The 19,142-nt window shown below is 43.8% G+C and overlaps 1 protein-coding gene across 1 annotated transcript; it reads right to left on the bottom strand.

Annotated features, from left to right (window-relative positions):
- Positions 1–468: 468 nt before the first annotated feature.
- Positions 469–6,451, bottom strand: LOC125509166 (uncharacterized). The gene is made up of 7 exons (XM_048674071.2): positions 6,032–6,451; positions 3,573–3,708; positions 2,518–2,599; positions 2,097–2,272; positions 1,849–1,986; positions 1,624–1,763; positions 469–1,030 (listed from the first exon to the last, which is right to left on the bottom strand). Exons 1-7 carry the CDS (start codon positions 6,147–6,149, stop codon positions 798–800), a joined length of 1,023 nt encoding a protein of 340 aa, XP_048530028.1. The 5' UTR covers positions 6,150–6,451; the 3' UTR covers positions 469–797.
- Positions 6,452–19,142: the final 12,691 nt, after the last annotated feature.

Here is a 19,142-nt window from a genome sequence, read left to right as displayed (position 1 = left end):
GTGCTTGTCCACGGATCTCCCGGTTTTACCCCTCACGGGATGGGGTGAGCGGTGCCGTCGCACAGTATCTCCGGGCACCACCCTCACATTGGAATATGGAAGACCTGCTAGTAAATCAACGAGTAGCCTCGGGCAGTAATTTCTTTACTGACTGACTTCAACTACCCATGTGTCGAGGGGCCTAGTTAAACCTGGAAGGAGGGAGCAGTTGGTTGATAGTTTACGGAGGGAGTACTTATCTCGTGTGACGGCGAGCTCAGTAAGAATGTAGCCGTTGTTTAATTCACCTGCTGCACAAAGGCATTGATATGCGCACTTCTAGGGTATCTAAACACGGTCGGCAACAAAGTAACGCCACAAACAGGCGATGTTACCACTGTAATGCAGTTTACTACTACTAGTTGCCAGCAACACGAGGCAGTGGCGCTGGAAATGTCATTTTGTTTTTCTGCCATGTTCTCCAGCGAATATCAACCAAAACAACACCATTTCGTCTATCATCGTCAACACAAAAGGGTGGGACAAAAATGTGTCAACACAAAATACACAATGGCATCTCAATCTAATCCTGATCAACACCTCATCCACAAAATGTTCTACTCTTGGCTTATTTTCGGTGTACCAAAAAATCCCTAGCATTTGCTCGATGAAGGGCAAGATTTTTCCCACGGCGCAGTTAACTACTCATACAAGCCAGCCACACTTGCGTCGGACACCGGCTTTGACGAACAGACGCAAGGCAAGACGGAAAGAGCAGCTTTGAGGATAACAACAGCATCTCATCCAACGATGTAATCCTACTCCCCGGCCTTCTCCTCCTTGGCAATGTGGAAGCCTTCAATCTTACACGCAATCTCCTCTGCTCCAGCCTTGGGCTTACCATTTGTATCGATCGCCTCCTCAGCATCCGCGTTAGGTGGGCTCAGCTGCCAGATCCGAATAGTACCATCTTCCGACCCTGAGGCGTATGATTCACCACCAGGTGCAAACCGGACGCAGTGAACTGGACCATGATGCCCTTTGTTACAAGCTGCACAATACAACAATACTCGGCTATGTCAGCATGGCAAAGTGTAATTGATAGAAAAAGGAACCAATAATAACTTCTGAAAAGTATACAATTGAAGCACAATCAAACCAGTAACATGACAATACTGCAACATAAATACCATCAAATAGTCGATGCAGAATATCAAAAAACACATGAAATAATGATGAGTGAAAATAGTACTCCAACATATTGATGAATCACATCATTGAAATATAGAACAACATCTTTGATCCATTTCCAATGTTCCTTTTCAACTGCTTTATCTATAATACAGATATCGCAGCAATAACTACAAGGTGCAACAAATTGTACTGCATGAATTCCTTTTCAGAGTTAATGACAAGTGAAACAAGAATGACCAGCTCGCCATTCAAGGAGATTAACTTCTGAACGCAGAATTTCAGTTTCATGGTCTTAATTGTAACTGACAGCAGATTTCATGTGCGGAAGCTACAGATAAGATGAAACCAAAGTAACATGTGGTTCTGGTGTTTCTGTTTGGATAATGCAAAGTTGCAAACCACGCTGATTGAAAAGAATGGACGATTAAATGTTCAAATAGATTGACTTACTTATTTCTTCACCGGTAAGGAAATCAAATACATGAACCCACATATCTTCTCCTCCAGCAATGAATTTGCTCCCAGACTTTGGTTCAAGTGAAGCTGACTCCACAATAAACGACATATCATAGCTTTTAACAAGCCCAAAGCTGCAGGGTAACCACCAAAAGGTTTGTACGTAAGGAATCGGTCTATTCATATGATGCAGAAAAATGTCAACAGAAAAAGACTTACTGATTAGCATCCCAAAATTTTACACTTGAGCCATCAGCTGTGGTGATGAACCTGCCATCCTGGCTTACTTCTGCACTGGTAACAGGTCCCTTGGTTTCAAGAGTTTGGACAATTTTTTCACTCCTCACATCCCATAACCTGTCAAAACCCAATAGTAGTTATTCGAGACGGACAATGCTACATAGCCAACCAGTATATGTTTAGGATACCAAAATAGAGGCATTTCCTCCACAGACACACAAACACACCTTACTCCACCCGTATCAGTGCAGGAACTCAGTATAGTTTGGTCATTATGAAGCCAAGCAACAGTTCGGACAGAACCAGGTGATTTGTCAAGTTCTTTCGGAGCAACATCTGGTTTGTTCAAATCGTATACACGCAAAATCTTTTCCATACCTCCAGTAAGCAACAGGTGGGTATCCTGCAGTGACATTTGCAATTTAATTAGGTTAAAAACTGCTCATGGAAGACAACAATTGGGTAAAACATGTAAAATGGTCCAGATTTCAGAAACCAATGTTCACTTTTGATAGCTAATATATTTTAGGCAGGAATGAAAAATTAGATTAGATCAGGCTCTAATTTAGTAGACCATAAAGGTGTTATAACAACCAACATTAGGAACAAAAAGGGATACAGCAGGGCATCAGTTTGAACAAGCAATACCTTAGAAAAGGCACATGCACGGACTATATGCTTGTGTTCAAATGAATGTAGTTCATCACCTGTTAGTGCATCCCATACTTTACTGAGAAGAAAAGAAAATGGAGAAGGTGTCAATGGATATGTCAATGAAAACAGCAAGCTAAACTCAGGAATATGAAGATGGGGCAATCTATGAGTATTAACATTAGAGAACTATGGTGCTTGCTGCATTATTTCTTGCAAACATGCTTGTCTTATTGTCCTGCACACACTTGCAACAGATCTTTCATTGAATCCATTTTGTACTAAGCCCTGGTTTTGCATCTAGAATATATACTTGCAACGGAAGAAATTTGAGAGAACAATCTGTGATTTATGTATATGCACATTGACCTACTTATGAATGCCCATTAATTCCTAAGTAGACTTAAGTAGTACTACAATATTTTACTATGTTGTTTGATTCTTTGGGCCTTTGTACCATAAATGCAGCCAACAGTGGACAAGACTACCAAATTAGCATACCATGTGCAGTTTAATGGCTATAAGTGGAATTTGGTTAAGTAACTTTGCAATATTCCAATCAAGATGCAAGAAAACATGCAGTTATTGCGGTACCAGACGTGCACTATCCATACGTTTCGTCCACGGACGTAGCCTCTTTCCCACCCCCGCCTCCACACAACCTAACTGGCTCACATACAACCCGCCGCCACCACACAATGCCCCCTTCAATCCCGCGTCCGATAGCACCATCAACACCCCCACCCTAATTTAGTATTACAGTCCAGGCCTCAAGGATCCTGGTGAACCAGCCCTATCAAATTGGACCTCAATCCTAACCCTGCCACCAGCAGCAACTTTTGTCTAAGAAGAACACTGCCATTGCGGGAGAAGATAAGGAGCGGAGAGGTGGCAAAACGACTGAGCGAACATGCTACCACCAGCACAGAAGCATTACACAGAAAATAAAAGGACACAATACATAGAATAAGCATCAATTGATACAGTAATAAGGATATATTCCACTTATGAGTAAACTAACTGGAACCAAACAATGTATAAGAAAATCATACGCTGAAAAGTCTGCTGAACCAGAGGCAGCACGCAGAGCATTTGTGTCAAGGCAACAGCTCCAAACAGCACCTTTATGACCTTCAAAAGTCCCAATCCAATCTCCAGTCTCACCATTACGAAGCATTGGATTTGAGTCTGCAAAGGAAGTACACAATATTAGCTATATTTGATAGCCAGCAATCAAACAAGACAGTACATTTCTCTAACACATATTTAAGTTTACTACAGGGTAGAATCTCAAGTGATATGCTTTAAAGCTTACGTTTCTCTCTTTTCCAGTATTTGTAGTATTAATATCAAGCAAAAATTGAAACAAAACATCTTCTATCATTCATGTTACAATATCCCAATACTTATAACAAAATACATGTATTGGTTATTGTTCAACTCAAAGACAAAAACATCTTTTAATCATTCACTTATTAATTCAAAATTAAAATAACTCGTGTAAATCTAGAAGATACATGCATTTACATTCACTTATTAATTCAAAATTAAAATAATTCATGTAAATCTAGAAGATACATGCATTTACATAAAAACAAATGGGATGACATCTGCTAGAGATGCAAATAGATGCAGATCCAGTCCCTCTTTTGTCAAATATGGGAATATTTGTTTTGAATCTAACACTGTTCAGTGTATATAGATTTTGCAGCAGTACAAGTTTGAGACATCAAAATACACAACCAGAACAATGCACAAAATAGATGTTTAATAATCTATGTATAGTTATCCATAACTTAGTATTTTATACCTGTCCTCATAGGTCCATGTTCATTTTTAGTATTAGTGTTCTTATATTGCTTGTAGCTATGGACACAAACATGGCTTTCATGCTTGTATGGTTTGACTCCATCACAACTGTGACAGCTTAATGGCGTGTACGAAAAATGAATGGTGAGTATAACACACAATTACAAACCCTCGTTTGAACAGACTTGAATTTACTACTTTCCGGACAATTCAGGAACAGAATAATTCTGTCCAACGTAATAACCATCAATAAGTAGGCAATCCAAACTAATTCTTTAGAGCTGGCATCTAGCCTTGGAGACTACGAGTACACATGTGAGCTTGTGTGTGGTTGGTGGGGCGGGGATTCGTTGCTTCATAGATATCTTGACTAGCAGTGTGGCCATAAGACTTAAAAACATACAAATAATTTGAGACGAGTCACAAACTAAGAGGCCACAACTAGGGCTGCAAGAAAAGCTCGAGGCTCGTGAGCCGCTCGAGATCGATTCGTTTTTTGACTCGACTCGAGATCGACTCGAAAAGAAACAAGCTGAGTTTGGACACTTTATGTAGCTCGGCCGAGAAACGAGCCGATCTTGAGCCAATGTTGGCTCGTTCGATTTTAGCTCGATAGCTCGACAAAATATCATTATGTTATATGAGCATGCCATATATTAAATGGAAATAAGATAATTTATTACCATACATGTTGTCCATGATTTTTTTCCATTTTATTTACCAACGAACATGGAAACTTAATTACATGCAGAGAAGATTTAAGCCTAATTATGGCACGTGGTTGACTGTGTGTTGAACATCCTATATTTTTGGCAAAGGTTCCCAGTATATTCACCTTAATTTTTTGTTTTTCATCGATAGATTTATAATTTTTACCATCTCATTTAGCTCAAAACTAGCTCGAGATCTACTCGAGATCGTTACAAGCTGAGCACGAGTCATGTTCTACAGCTCGATCATGAGCTTCACTCAGTTTGAGCTCGCTCGAATTTTCATATGAGTTGAGCTGAGCCAACTCCAACTCGCTCGAGCTCGACTCGTTTGCAGCCCTAGCCACAACTAGAACAACAGTGACATGATGAGTACATTGAGACGCTTAGTCCTCCAAATCTGACCTACATGGTAAAAACTGCGCTACGTGGCAACAAACAAACGCAAGATACACTAAATGAAAGCAATAAATATAGCATCACCATCGGGGTAATAAACTGTTGAGATATCTCGTAACATTCCACCCTTCCTATCTCAAATATCTAAGTTCACATGATTGTGGGATACAGTAGTCATCCTACTTACCAAAATTACAAAATATCAACACATTAGGTAACCATAATCCCTACTAGCTTCCACCCTTCCTATCTCAAACATTTCAAGTTCACATGATAAAGGAAAGCAGTAGCCGTCCTACTTATCACCCAAATTACAAACTATAGAATATCAATACATTGGATAAAGTTACCATTCATATTGGTACAAACCACCTTTAACTGGACAATCAATCGCAATGAGATAACTAAATGGAACATTAAATCCCGATAGAACCCACGGCACTGGCCATTACTCATCCGCCAAAACAGAATTCGTCTCATCACAAGCACACTAGCGAACGCATCATCCATTCCACTGCGCAATAGAATCGCACAACTAACTGTTCTCGCATCACAAGCCACGGCTAGAGCGGGCGAGAGGGCGGATGGCTTACCCTTGCTGGCGCTGATGAGGAAGTAGCCGTCGGGCGTGACGGGGCTGTAGAACAGGTCGACGACCGGCCGCGAGTGGCCGTGGCAGACCAGCGGCACCGCCGCCTTCTTCTTCTCCATCTCAGCCCCTCCCCACTCTAACCCTAACCCTATCGACCGGCTCCGGCGGCGCGCGATCGGCTCCCAACCCTAGCCCCTACGAACGAACCAAGAGAATCGAATCGAAGCAAGATAAATTGGGGGAAGTCAGATGTGAATTGTGGCGCGGATCGGCGGCGGGGGCGGATGGGGACGAGGATGATCTGGGTCAGTGGGGGTAGATTTGTACGCGGATTTATTATTTGTTAGAGCAGTGGGTTCGAGCCCGGAGGCCGGCCTAGGGGCACTAGGCGAAAGGGTGGGGAAGGAGGAGCGAAGGGGGGAGGCCGCTTTATATAGACCACACCGACTAGCGCCGAACTTGCTGGGAGATGCTGTTGCCCATTCGCGGCCGTGCAGTGCACAGGATGCTCGGCGTTTGGGGATCTTCGGAAAACAAGAAGAAGAAAACATACTACTCCCTTTCTTTCTTTTTACTCCCTCGGTTCCTAAATACGATCGACTTTAATGCAAGGAGCAATGATAGCCATGCGGCTACCCCGCTCCAAGCGCCTCCAAGCTGGCCGCGGCTAGGCTCCATCTCTCAAATCTTAACTAAATATGCTTTGTTAGGTTCCAAACCAAAGCTTAAAACTATGATAGCCATGCAGCTACCCCGCTCCAAACGCCTCCAAGCTGGCCGCGGCTAGGCTCCACCCCTCAAATCCTAACTAAATATGCTTTGTTAGGTCCCAAAGCAAAGCCTAAAACTCTAGTCGATGACTAAATTGAATGTGTGAATGGTATAATCAATGTGTTAATCGACTGCGAGAATGGTAATCAATGCGTAAATCGATGCCATCAGGAATAGAGCCCTTGCCGCCATCGATGAATGTGTGCCTGAGGGATGATGAACCCGGTGGTCATCGTCCAGATCTTGCCTTTGATGCTCACCGCCACCGCCTGTCGTCCAGATCTTGTGCTCGTCGTGGCCGACGAGAGAGTGGAGAGAGGCGAGAGTAAGTGGTGAGAGAAGGGTGAGGTGGTTTACGATATGGCTTCGGAAAACAATGTGGTGTCTCACGTGTGCCTCGCGCATGCAGCCGCCTCCACCCATGTGGCCTGGGTTGCATCGCTTGGGTCTGACTTGCTAGAAATGGCCCATTCAAGCATTCCTCCATAGCCAGACCTAGAGGCGCTTTAAGTTCCGTCTTGGCCAAGATCTTCATGCAGGCCAAGCATCCAAAACAATCCAAAAACTATCATCCAACGTGCGGTAGATGCAATATACCAAACGACTCGTAGTTGCTTTTCAAGTGTACTAGCTTAATATCCGTGTGTGATAATGAAATAGCTTTCATTGATCAGACAACAATAGATTAAAAATCTCACTTTTAATAGTCATCCCAAATCCCTTTTTTGTTAAAATGACAAAACAATACAAACAAAAGGAGTTTCCACTTGTCCATGATTTGAATCTAGATTGCCGAATTAAATATAGAAAGGATCATGTCATCACGCAGACGACGAGGTTTTTCAACAACAATGCCTTCAGAAAGGAAGCGGTGCTCAATCGTCGTCATCACTAGATCCAATTAGAATCTAGGTTTTCACCCCGAAGAACTAGTCTAAGCATATCTGAGCAATGCCTTCAACAAGGTAACAACATAGAACATCGCCATCGTCAGGTATAACAAACACATGTCAGACCTAGGCTTTCGACCTAGAGCTTGAGACCGGGTGCTTGCGCAGCAACACTGTGAACGTCACTTATGTGTTGTCACCACGCTTTTCCACGATCCAGTAGGTACATGCAATGTGTGATCATCGCCGCTACACAACCATCCCTGTGCGTCAAATAATTGTCCATAGTTTACAACTCTCCACCAAAGTCAACCTCCAGATATAGAGGAAGGAACCTCGTGAAGACCTTTAGGCGGCTACAACAATCTACAAAGAGTCTGGTGTCGTAGGCTGAGGTGGCGTAGATGATTGAGTGCTCCATAACAAAGATGATGAACGCCACTACCATCAAGGGATCAACAGTCCCACATTGGATCCGCTCCTGACCTCCAAGGCATGGTGGCGCCGTCATCACACTGGAGCCCCATGAAGCAGCTCCCCGATGGCCGAGCTGCCTCCAATCATTATGGATACAGCGACAGCGCCCACGCCCGATGTAAGCTCCGATGGCATTGGCAGATCGAGCAGAGTCGAGATACAACCACTTCGCACCTAGCATAGATCGAGCATAATCAGAATCCAGCCACTCCACCGCGACGCCCATGTCGCTGGTCCAGCCCACGGTCTCCCGCATTGCCGCAACCCGGAAGCCACGACTTGCATGCCACGCCCCACCGTACGACCCCACGACCTTCCCTCCCGGCACCTTCGGCGGCAAGAGGGCCCGCCGCCACCGCAACAATGGCCGGCGGAAGCGGTGGTTGGCGAGGACTACCCGATGGCAGATGTGTTTCCCTCGAGTCGCCCGAAGCAAGAGTGAGACGGGGTCAGGACGGTTTCTGAGGACTACGAGTTAGCAACGAAATGGAATACTATCTCTTTTTTCGAGAGTACGCAAATTGCGCACCATAGCTTTATAGAAGAAGACAATTGCAAGTACAAGACGACTACCACTTGCTGCGAACAACGAGTGTAGTACAACTCCACATTCGGCTAGTCCACGGACTGTTGGGGAAAGTAGCATGCAATTTCAAAAATTTCCCTACGCCCACGCAAGATCTATCTAGGAGATGCATATCAACGAGAGGGGGAGAGTGTGTCCACGTATCCTCGTAGACCAAAAGCGGAAGCGTTTGACAACACGGTTGATGTAGTCGAACTTCTTCTCGTTCCGACCGATCAAGCAATGAACGTACGATACCTTCGAGTTCTGCACACATTCAGCTCGATGACGTCCCTCGAACTCTTGATCCAACAAAGTGTCAAGGGAGAGTTTCGTCGGCACGACGGCGTGGTGACGTGATGGTGAAGTGATCCACGCAGGGCTTCACCTAAGCACTATGACAATATGATCGGAGGCGTAAACTGTGGAGGGAGGCGCCGCACACGACTGTTCAAGCGATGCCCCCCTCATATATATAGGTTGGAGAGGGAGGAGAGGCAGCCAAGGGGGCGCCCCAAGTAGGAGGAATCCTACTTGGGCGCCTCCCAATTCGGCCTCCCCCCTTCCATATCCATCCGGAGGGGGAAGGAAGGAGGAGGGAGGAGGGAAGGAAGGGGAAGGCCGAATCCCTCCCCTTCCTTTCTCCCTTCTCTTCTTTCCTTCCCCCTTATTTCGGCCTACATGGGGCGCACCAGCCCCTTAGGGGCTGGTCTGTCTCCCTCTTGGCCCATTAAGGCCCATGTAGTTGCCGGGGGGATGCCCGGAACCCCTTCCGGTGACCCGATATGCACACGGTACCCCCGGAACACTTCCGGTGTCCGAATACCATCGTCAAATATATGAATCTTTACCTCTCGACCATTTAGAGACTCCTCTTCATGTCCATGATCTCATCCGGGACTCCGAACAACATTCGGTCACCAAATCACATAACTCATATAATACAAAATCGTCATCAAACGTTAAGCGTGTGGACCCTACGGGTTCGAGAACTATATAGACATGACCGAGGCACCTCGCTGGTCAATAACCAACAACGGAACCTGGATGCTCATATTGGTTCCCACATATTCTATGAAGATCTTTATCGGTCGTACCATAATGATAACATACATTATTCCCTTTGTCATCGGTATGTTACTTGCCCGAGATTCGATCGTCGGTATCTTCATACATAGTTCAATCTCGTTACCGGCAAGTCTCTTTACTCGTTCCGTAATACATCATCCTGCAACTAACTCATTAGTAACATTGCTTGCAAGGCTTATTATAATGTGCATTACCGAGAGGGCTCAGAGATACCTCTCTGATACTCAGAGTGACAAATCATAATCTCGATCTATGCCAACCCAACAAACACCTTCGGAGATACCTGTAGAGCATCTTTATAATCACCCAGTTACGTTGTGACATTTGATAGCACATGTCGTGGAATTGTCACGGCAGATGTCCTAGCGAAAGGACTTAGTCGTAGGGCCATCGCAACTAGGAAGCTTAAAGGGGTTAATCGGGACAAAGGACACGAGAGGTTTTATACTAGTTCGGCCCCTTACGATGAAGGTAAAAACCTACGTCTAGTTGTGTTGGTATTGCTGGGGTTGTTGGGGAACGTAGCAATTTCAAAAAAATATCCTACGCACACGCAAGATCATGGTGATGCATAGCAACTAGAGGGAGAGTGTTGTCTACGTACCCTCGTAGACCGAAAGCGGAAGCGTTAGCACAACGCGGTTGATGTAGTCGTACGTCTTCACGATCCGACTGATCCAAGTACCGAACGCACGGTACCTCCGAGTTCAGCACACGTTCACCTCGACGACGTCCCGCGAACTCCGATCCAGCAGAGCTTCACAGGAAAGTTCCGTCAGTACGAGTGATGATGTTGCTACCGATGCAGGGCTTCTCCTAAGCACCACTACGATATGACCGAGGTGGAATATGGTGGAGGGGGCACCGCACACGGCTAAGAGACGATCAACTTGATCAACTTGTGTCTAGAGGTGCCCCCTGCCCCCGTATATAAAGGAGCAAGGGGAGAGGTGGCCGGCCTAGGAGGAGGGCGCGCCAAGGGGGGAGTCCTACTCCCACCGGGAGTAGGACTCCTCCTTCCCTTGTTGGAGTAGGAGAGAAGGAAAGAGGGGGAGAGGAACAAGGAAAAGTGGGCTGCACCCCTTGTCCAATTCGGACCAGAGGGGGGGCGCGTGACTCCTTCCTTTTGGCCTCTCTCCTCTATTCCCGTATGGCCCAATAAGGCCCATATACTCCCCGGCGAATTCCCGTAACTCTCCGGTACTCCGAAAAATACCCGAATCACTCGGAACCTTTCCGATGTCCGAATATAGTCGTCCAATATATCGATCTTTACGTCTCAACCATTTCGAGACTCCTCGTCATGTCCCCGATCTCATCCGGGACTCCAAACTCCTTCGGTACATCAAAACTCATAAACTCATAATATAACTGTCATCGAAACCTTAAGCGTGCGGACCCTACGGGTTCGAGAACAATGTAGACATGACCGAGACACGTCTCTGGTCAATAACCAATAACGGAACCTGGATGCTCATATTGGCTTCCACATATTCTACGAAGATCTTTATCGGTCAGACCGCATAACAACATACGCTGTTCCCTTTGTCATCGGTATGTTACTTGCCCGAGATTTGATCGTCGGTATCTCAATACCTAGTTGAATCTCGTTACCGGCAAGTCTCTTTACTCGTTCCGTAATACATCATCCTGCAACTAACTCATTAGTTGCAATGCTTGCAAGGCTTAAGTGATGTGCATTACCAAGAGGGCCCAGAGATACCTCTCCGACAGTTGGAGTGACAAATCCTAATCTTGAAATACGCCAACCCAACAAGTACCTTCGGAGACACCTGTAGAGCACCTTTATAATCACCCAGTTACGTTGTGATGTTTGGTCGCACACAAAGTGTTCCTCCGGTAAACGGGAGTTGCATAATCTCATAGTCATAGGAACATGTATAAGTTATGAAGAAAGCAATAGCAACAAACTAAACGATCAAGTGCTATGCTAACGGAATGGGTCAAGTCAATCACATCATTCTCCTAATGATGTGATCCCATTAATCAAATGACAACTCATGTCTATGGTTAGGAAACATAACCATCTTTGATCAACGAGCTAGTCAAGTAGAGGCATACTAGTGACACTCTGTTTGTCTATGTATTCACACATGTATTATGTTTCCGGTTAATACAATTCTAGCATGAATAATAAACATTTATCATGATATAAGGAAATAAATAATAACTTTGTCATTGCCTCTAGGGCATATTTCCTTCAGTCTCCCACTTGCACTAGAGTCAATAATCTAGTTCACATCACCATGTGATTTAATACCAATAGTTCACATCACCATGTGATTAACACCCATAGTTCACATCGACATGTGACCAACACTCAAAGGGTTTACTAGAGTCAATAATCTAGTTCACATCGCTATGTGATTAACACCCAAAGAGTACTAAGGTGTGATCATGTTTTGCTTGTGAGAGAAGTTTAGTCAACGGGTCTGCCATATTCAGATCTGTACGTATTTTGCAAATTTCTATGTCAACAATGCTCTGCACGGAGCTACTCTAGCTAATTGCTCCCACTTTCAATATGTATCCAGATTAGACTTAGAGTCATCTGGATCAGTGTCAAAACTTGCATCGACGTAACCCTTTACGACGAACCTTTTGTCACCTCCATAATTGAGAAACATATCCTTATTCCACTAAGGATAATTTTGACCAATGTCCAGTGATCTACTCCTAGATCACTATTGTACTCCCTTGCCAAACTCAGGGCAGGGTATACAATAGGTATGGTACACAGCATGGCATACTTTATAGAACCTATGGCTGAGGCATAGGGAATGACTTTCATTCTCTCTCTATCTTCTGCCGTGGTCGGGTTTTTGAGTCTTACTCAACTTCACACCTTGCAACACAGGCAAGAACTCCTTCTTTGACTGTTCCATTTTGAACTACTTCAAAATCTTGTCAAGGTATGTACTCATTGAAAAACTTATCAAGCGTCTTGATCTATCTATATAGATCTTGATGCTCAATATGTAAGCAGCTTCACCGAGGTCTTTCTTTGAAAAAACTCTTTTCAAACATTCCTTTATGCTTTGCAGAATAATTCTACATCATCTCCGATCAACAATATGTCATACATATACTTATCAGAAATGCTGTAGTGCTCCCACTCACTTTCTTATAAATACAGGCTTCACCGCAAGTCTGTATAAAACTATATGCTTTGATCAACTTATCAAAGCGTATATTCCAACTCCGAGATGCTTGCACCATTCCATAGATGGATCGTTGGAGCTTGCATATTTAGTTAACACCTTTAGGATCGACAAAACCTTCTAGTTGCATCGTATACAACTCTTTTTTAATAAATCCATTAAGGAATGAAGTTTTGTTTATCCATTTGCCAGATTTCATAAAATGTGGCAATTGCTAACATGATTCGGACAGACTTAAGCATAGATACGAGTGAGAAACTCTCATCGTAGTCAACACCTTGAACTTATTGAAAACATTTTTACAACAATTCTAGCTTTGTAGATAGTAACACTACTATCAGCGTCTGTCTTCCTCTTGAAGATCCATTTAATCTCAATGGCTTGCCGATCAATGGGCAAGTCAATCAAAGTCCACACTTTGTTCTCATACATGGATCCCATCTCAAATTTTATGGCCTCAAGCCATTTCGCGTAATCTGGGCTCATCATCGCTTCCTCATATATACTTCATAGGCTCGTCATGGTCAAGTAACATGACCTCCAGAACAGGATTACCGTACCACTCTGGTGCGGATCTCACTCTGGTTTACCTACAAGGTTCGGTAGTAACTTGATCTGAAGTTTACATGATCATCATCATTAGCTTCACTAATTGGTGTAGTAGTCACAGGAACAGGTTTCTGTGATGAACTACTTTCCAATAAGGGAGCATGTACAGTTACCACATCAAGTTCTACTTTCCTCCCACTCACTTCTTTCGAGAGAAACTCCTTCTCTAGAAAGGATCCATTCTCAACAACGAATATCTTGCCTTCGGATCTTTGATAGAAGGTGTACCCAACATTTTCTTTTGGGTATCCTATGAAGATTTACTTCTCCGATTTGGGTTCGAGCTTATCAAGTTGAAACTTTTTGACATAAGCATCGCAGTCCCAAACTTTAAGAAACGACAGCTTATGTTTCTCGCCAAACCACAGTTCATACGGCGTCGTCTTAACGGATTTAGATGGTCCCTATTTAACGTGAATGTAGCTGTCTCTAATGCATAACCCCAAAACGATAGTGGTAATTGGTAAGAACATCATAGATCGCACCATATCTAATAAAGCACGGTTACGACGTTCGGACACACAATTACACTGTGGTGTTCCAGGTGGCGTGAGTAGTGAAACTATTTCACATTGTTTTAACTGAAGGCCAAACTCATAACTCAAATATTTTACTTCTGCGATCATATCGTAGAAATTTTTATTTTTGTTACGATGATTCTCCACTTCACTCTGAAATTCTTTGAACTTTTCAAATGTTTCAGATTTGTGTTTCATCAAGTAGATATACTCATATCTGCTCAAATCATCTGTGAAGATCAGAAAATAATGATACCTGCCGCGAGCCTCAATATTCATCGGACCACATACATCAGTATGTATGATTTCCAACAAATCTGTTGCTCGCTCCATTGTTCCGGAGAATGGAGTCTTAGTCATCTTGCCCATGAGGCATGGTTCTCAAGCATCAACTGATTCATAATCAAGTGATTCCAAAAGCCCATCAGCATGGATTTTCTTCATGCGCTTTACACCAATATAACCTAACCGGGAGTGCCACAAATAAGTTGCACTATCATTATTAACTTTGCATCTTTTGGCTTCAATATTATAAAAATGTGTATCACCACGATCGAGATCCAACAAACCATTTTCATTGGGTGTACAACCATAGAAGGTTTTATTCATGTAAACAGAACAACAATTATTCTCTAACTTACATGAATAACCATATTGCAATAAACATGATCAAATCATATTCATGCTCAACGCAAACACCAAATAACACTTATTTAGGTTCAACACTAATCCCGAAAGTATAGGGAGTGTGCGATGATGATCATATCAATCTTGGAACTACTTCCAACACACATCGTCACTTCACCCTTAACTAGTCTCTGGTCATTCTGCAACTCCCGTTTCGAGTTACTACTCTTAGCAACTGAACCAATATCAAATACTGAGGGGTTGCTACGAACACTAGTAATATACACATCAATAATCTGTATATGAAATGTACCTTTGTTCACTTTGCCATCCTTCTTATCCGCCAATTACTTGGGGTAGTTCCGCTTCCAGTGACCAGTCCCTTTGCAGTAGAAGCACTCAGTTTCAGGCTTAGGTCCAGACTTGGGTTTTTTCACTTGAGCAGCAACTTGCTTGCTGTTCTTCTTGAAGTTCCCCTTTCTTCCCTTTGTCCCTTTACTTGAAACTAGTGATTTTGTTTACCATCAACACTTGATGCTTTTCTTGATTTCTACCTTTGTCGATTTCAGCATCACAAAGAGCTTGGGAATCGTTTCCGTTATCCCTTGCATATTATAGTTCATCACGAAGTTCTACTAACTTGGTGATGGTGACTAGAGAATTCTGTCAATCACTATTTTATCTGAAAGATTAACTCCCACTTGATTCAAGCGATTGTAGTACCCAGACAATCTGAGCACATGCTCACTGCTTGAGCTATTCTCCTCCATCTTTTAGCTATAGAACTTGTTGGAGACTTCATATCTCTCAACTCGGGTATTTACTTGAAATATTAACTTCAACTCCTGGAACATCTCATATGGTCCATGACGTTCAAAACGTCTTTGAAATCCCGATTCTAAGATGTTAAGCATGGTGCACTAAACTATCAAGTAGTCATCATATTGAGCTAGCCAAACGTTCATAACATCTGCATCTGCTCCTGCAATAGGTCAGTCACCTAGCGGTGCATCAAAGACATAATTCTTCTGTGCAGCAATGAGGATAAACCTCAGATCACAGACCCAGTCCGCATCATTGCTACTATCATCTTTCAACTTAGTTTTCTCTAGAAACACATATAAAACATAGGGAAGCAATAACGCGAGCTATTGATCTACAGCATAGATATGTAAATACTATCAGGACTAAGTTCATGATAAACTAAAGTTCAATTAATCATATTACTTAAGAACTCCCACTTAGAAAGACATCCCTCTAATCTTCTAAGTGATTACGTGATCCAAATCAACTAAACCATAACCGATCATCTCATGAAATGGAGTAGTTTTCAATGGTGAACATCACTATGTTGATCATATCTACTATATGATTCATGCTCGACCTTTCGGTCTCAGTGTTCCGAGGCCATATCTGCATATGCTAGGCTCGTCAAGTTTAACCTGAGTATTCTGCGTGTGCAAAACTGGCTTGCACCCGTTGTAGATGGACGTAGAGCTTATCACACCCGATCATCACGTGGTGTCTGGGCACGACGAACTTTGGCAACGGTGCATACTCAGGGAGAACACTTTTATCTTGAAATTTAGTGAGAGATCATCTTATAATGCTACCATCAAACAAAGCAAGATAAGATGCATAAAAGATAAACATCACATGTACTCAATATAAGTGATATGGTATGGCCATCATCATCTTGTGCTTGTGATCTCCATCTCCGAAGCACCGTCATGATCACCATCGTCACCGGCGCGACACCTTGATCTCCATCGTAGCATCGTTGTTGTCTCGCCAATCTTATGCTTCCACGACTATAGCTACCACTTAGTGATAAAGTAAAGCATTACAGCGCAATTGCATTGCATACAATAAAGCGACAACCATATGGCTCCTGCCAGTTGCCGATAACTCGGTTACGAAACATGATCATCTCATACAATAAAATTTAGCATCATGTCTTGACCATATCACATCACAACATGCCCTGCAAAAACAAGTTAGACGTCCTCTACTTTGTTGTTGCAAGTTTTACGTGGCTGCTACGGGCTTAGCAAGAACCGTTCTTACCTACGCATCAAAACCACAACGATAGTTTGTCAAGTTTGTGCTGTTTTAACCTTCGCAAGGACCGGGCGTAGCCACACTCGGTTCAACTAAAGTTGGAGAAACTGACACCCGCCAGCCACCTGTGTGCAAAGCACGTCGGTAGAACCAGTCTCGCGTAAGCGTACGCGTAATGTCGGTCCGGGCCGCTTCATCCAACAATACCGCCGAACCAAAGTATGACATGCTAGTAAGCAGTATGACTTATATCGCCCACAACTCACTTGTGTTCTACTCGTGCACAACATCAACGCATAAAACCTAGGCTCGGATGCCACTGTTGGGGAACGTAGCAATTTCAAAAAAATATCCTACGCACACGCAAGATCATGGTGATGCATAGCAACGAGAGGGAGAGTGTTGTCTATGTACCCTCGTAGACCGAAAGCGGAAGCGTTAGCACAACGCGGTTGATGTAGTCGTACATCTTCACGATCCGATCGATCCAAGTACCGAACGCACGGTACCTCCGAGTTCAGCACACGTTCAGCTCGATGACGTCCTGCGAACTCCGATCGAACAGAGCTTCACGGGAGAGTTCCGTTAGTACGACGGCATGATGATGGTGATGATGTTGCTACCGACGCAGGGCTTCGCCTAAGCACCGCTACGATATGATCGAGGTGGAATATGGTGGAGGGGGCACCGCACACGGCTAAGAGACGATCAACTTGATCAACTTGTGTCTAGAGGTGCCCCCTGCCCCTGTATATAAAGGAGCAAGGGGAGAGGTGGCCGGCCTAGGAGGAGGGCGCGCCAAGGGGGGAGTCCTACTCCCACCGGGAGTAGGACTCCTCCTTCCCTTGTTGGAGTAGGAGAGAAGGAAAGAGGGGGAGAGGAACAAGGAAAAGTGGGTTGCACCCCTTGTCCAATTCGGACCAGAGGGGGGGGCGCCTCCTTCCTTTTGGCCTCTCTCCTCTATTCCCATATGACCCAATAAGGCCCATATACTCCCCGGCGAATTCCCGTAACTCTCCGGTACTCCGAAAAATACCTGAATCACTCGGAACCTTTCCGATGTCCGAATATAGTCGTCCAATATATCGATCTTTACGTCTCAACTATTTCGAGATGCCTCGTCATGTCCCCGATCTCATCCGGGACTCCGAACTCCTTCGGTACATCAAAACTCATAAACTCATAATATAACTGTCATCGAAACTTTAAGTGTGCGGACCCTACGGGTTCGAGAACAATGTAGACATGACCGAGACACGTCTCTGGTCAATAACCAATAACAGAACTTGGATGCTCATATTGGCTCCCACATATTCTACGAAGATCTTTATCAGTCAGACCGCATAACAACATACGTTGTTCCCTTTGTCATCGGTATGTTACTTGCCCGAGATTTGATCGTCGGTATCTCAATACCTAGTTGAATCTCGTTACCGGCAAGTCTCTTTACTCGTTCCGTAATACATCATCCCGCAACTAACTCATTAGTTGCAATGCTTGCAAGGCTTAAGTGATGTGCATTACCGAGAGGGCCTGGAGATACCTCTCCGACAGTTGGAGTGACAAATCCTAATCTCGAAATACGCCAACCCAACAAGTACCTTCGGAGACACCTGTAGAGCACCTTTATAATCACCCAGTTACGTTGTGACGTTTGGTAGCACACAAAGTGTTCCTCCGGTAAACGGGAGTTGCATAATCTCATAGTCATAGGAACATGTATAAGTTATGAAGAAAGCAATAGCAACAAACTAAACGATCAAGTGCTATGCTAACGGAATGAGTCAAGTCAATCACATCATTCTCCTAATGATGTGATCCCGTTAATCAAATGACAACTCATGTCTATGGTTAGGAAACATAACCATCTTTGATCAACGAGCTAGTCAAGTAAAGGCATACTAGTGACACTCTGTTTGTCTATGTATTCACACATGTATTATGTTTCCGGTTAATACAATTCTAGCATGAATAATAAACATTTATCATGATATAAGGAAATAAATAATAACTTTATCATTGCCTCTAGGGCATATTTCCTTCAGGGGTTTCGATCACCAAGAGGCTTAACTCGCCGGCTTGGTTATCGATCTCTTGTTTCTTGCCCTAAGCCGCCACCGGGTCATCCCCTTATATACACGGGTTGACGCTTGGTAGCCTACAGAGTCCCAGCCGGCTCATAATCGTGTCCGGCTCGGTGACTTCCTTTACATGCCTTTCTTTACAAGTCTTTCCTTAAATACGGTGGTTTGCAATATTGGGCCTTAAGCCACCTCTAGGCCTTTGGGCCTTCTATAAGATTTGATAAACTATCATCTTAATG

The sequence above is a fragment of the Triticum urartu genome, chromosome 5A, assembly GCF_056163025.1.
Source record: "Triticum urartu cultivar PI428250 chromosome 5A, HENAU_Tu73, whole genome shotgun sequence".
Taxonomy (NCBI): Eukaryota; Viridiplantae; Streptophyta; class Magnoliopsida; order Poales; family Poaceae; genus Triticum; species Triticum urartu.
This window is presented reverse-complemented; position numbering and strand designations above follow the sequence as displayed.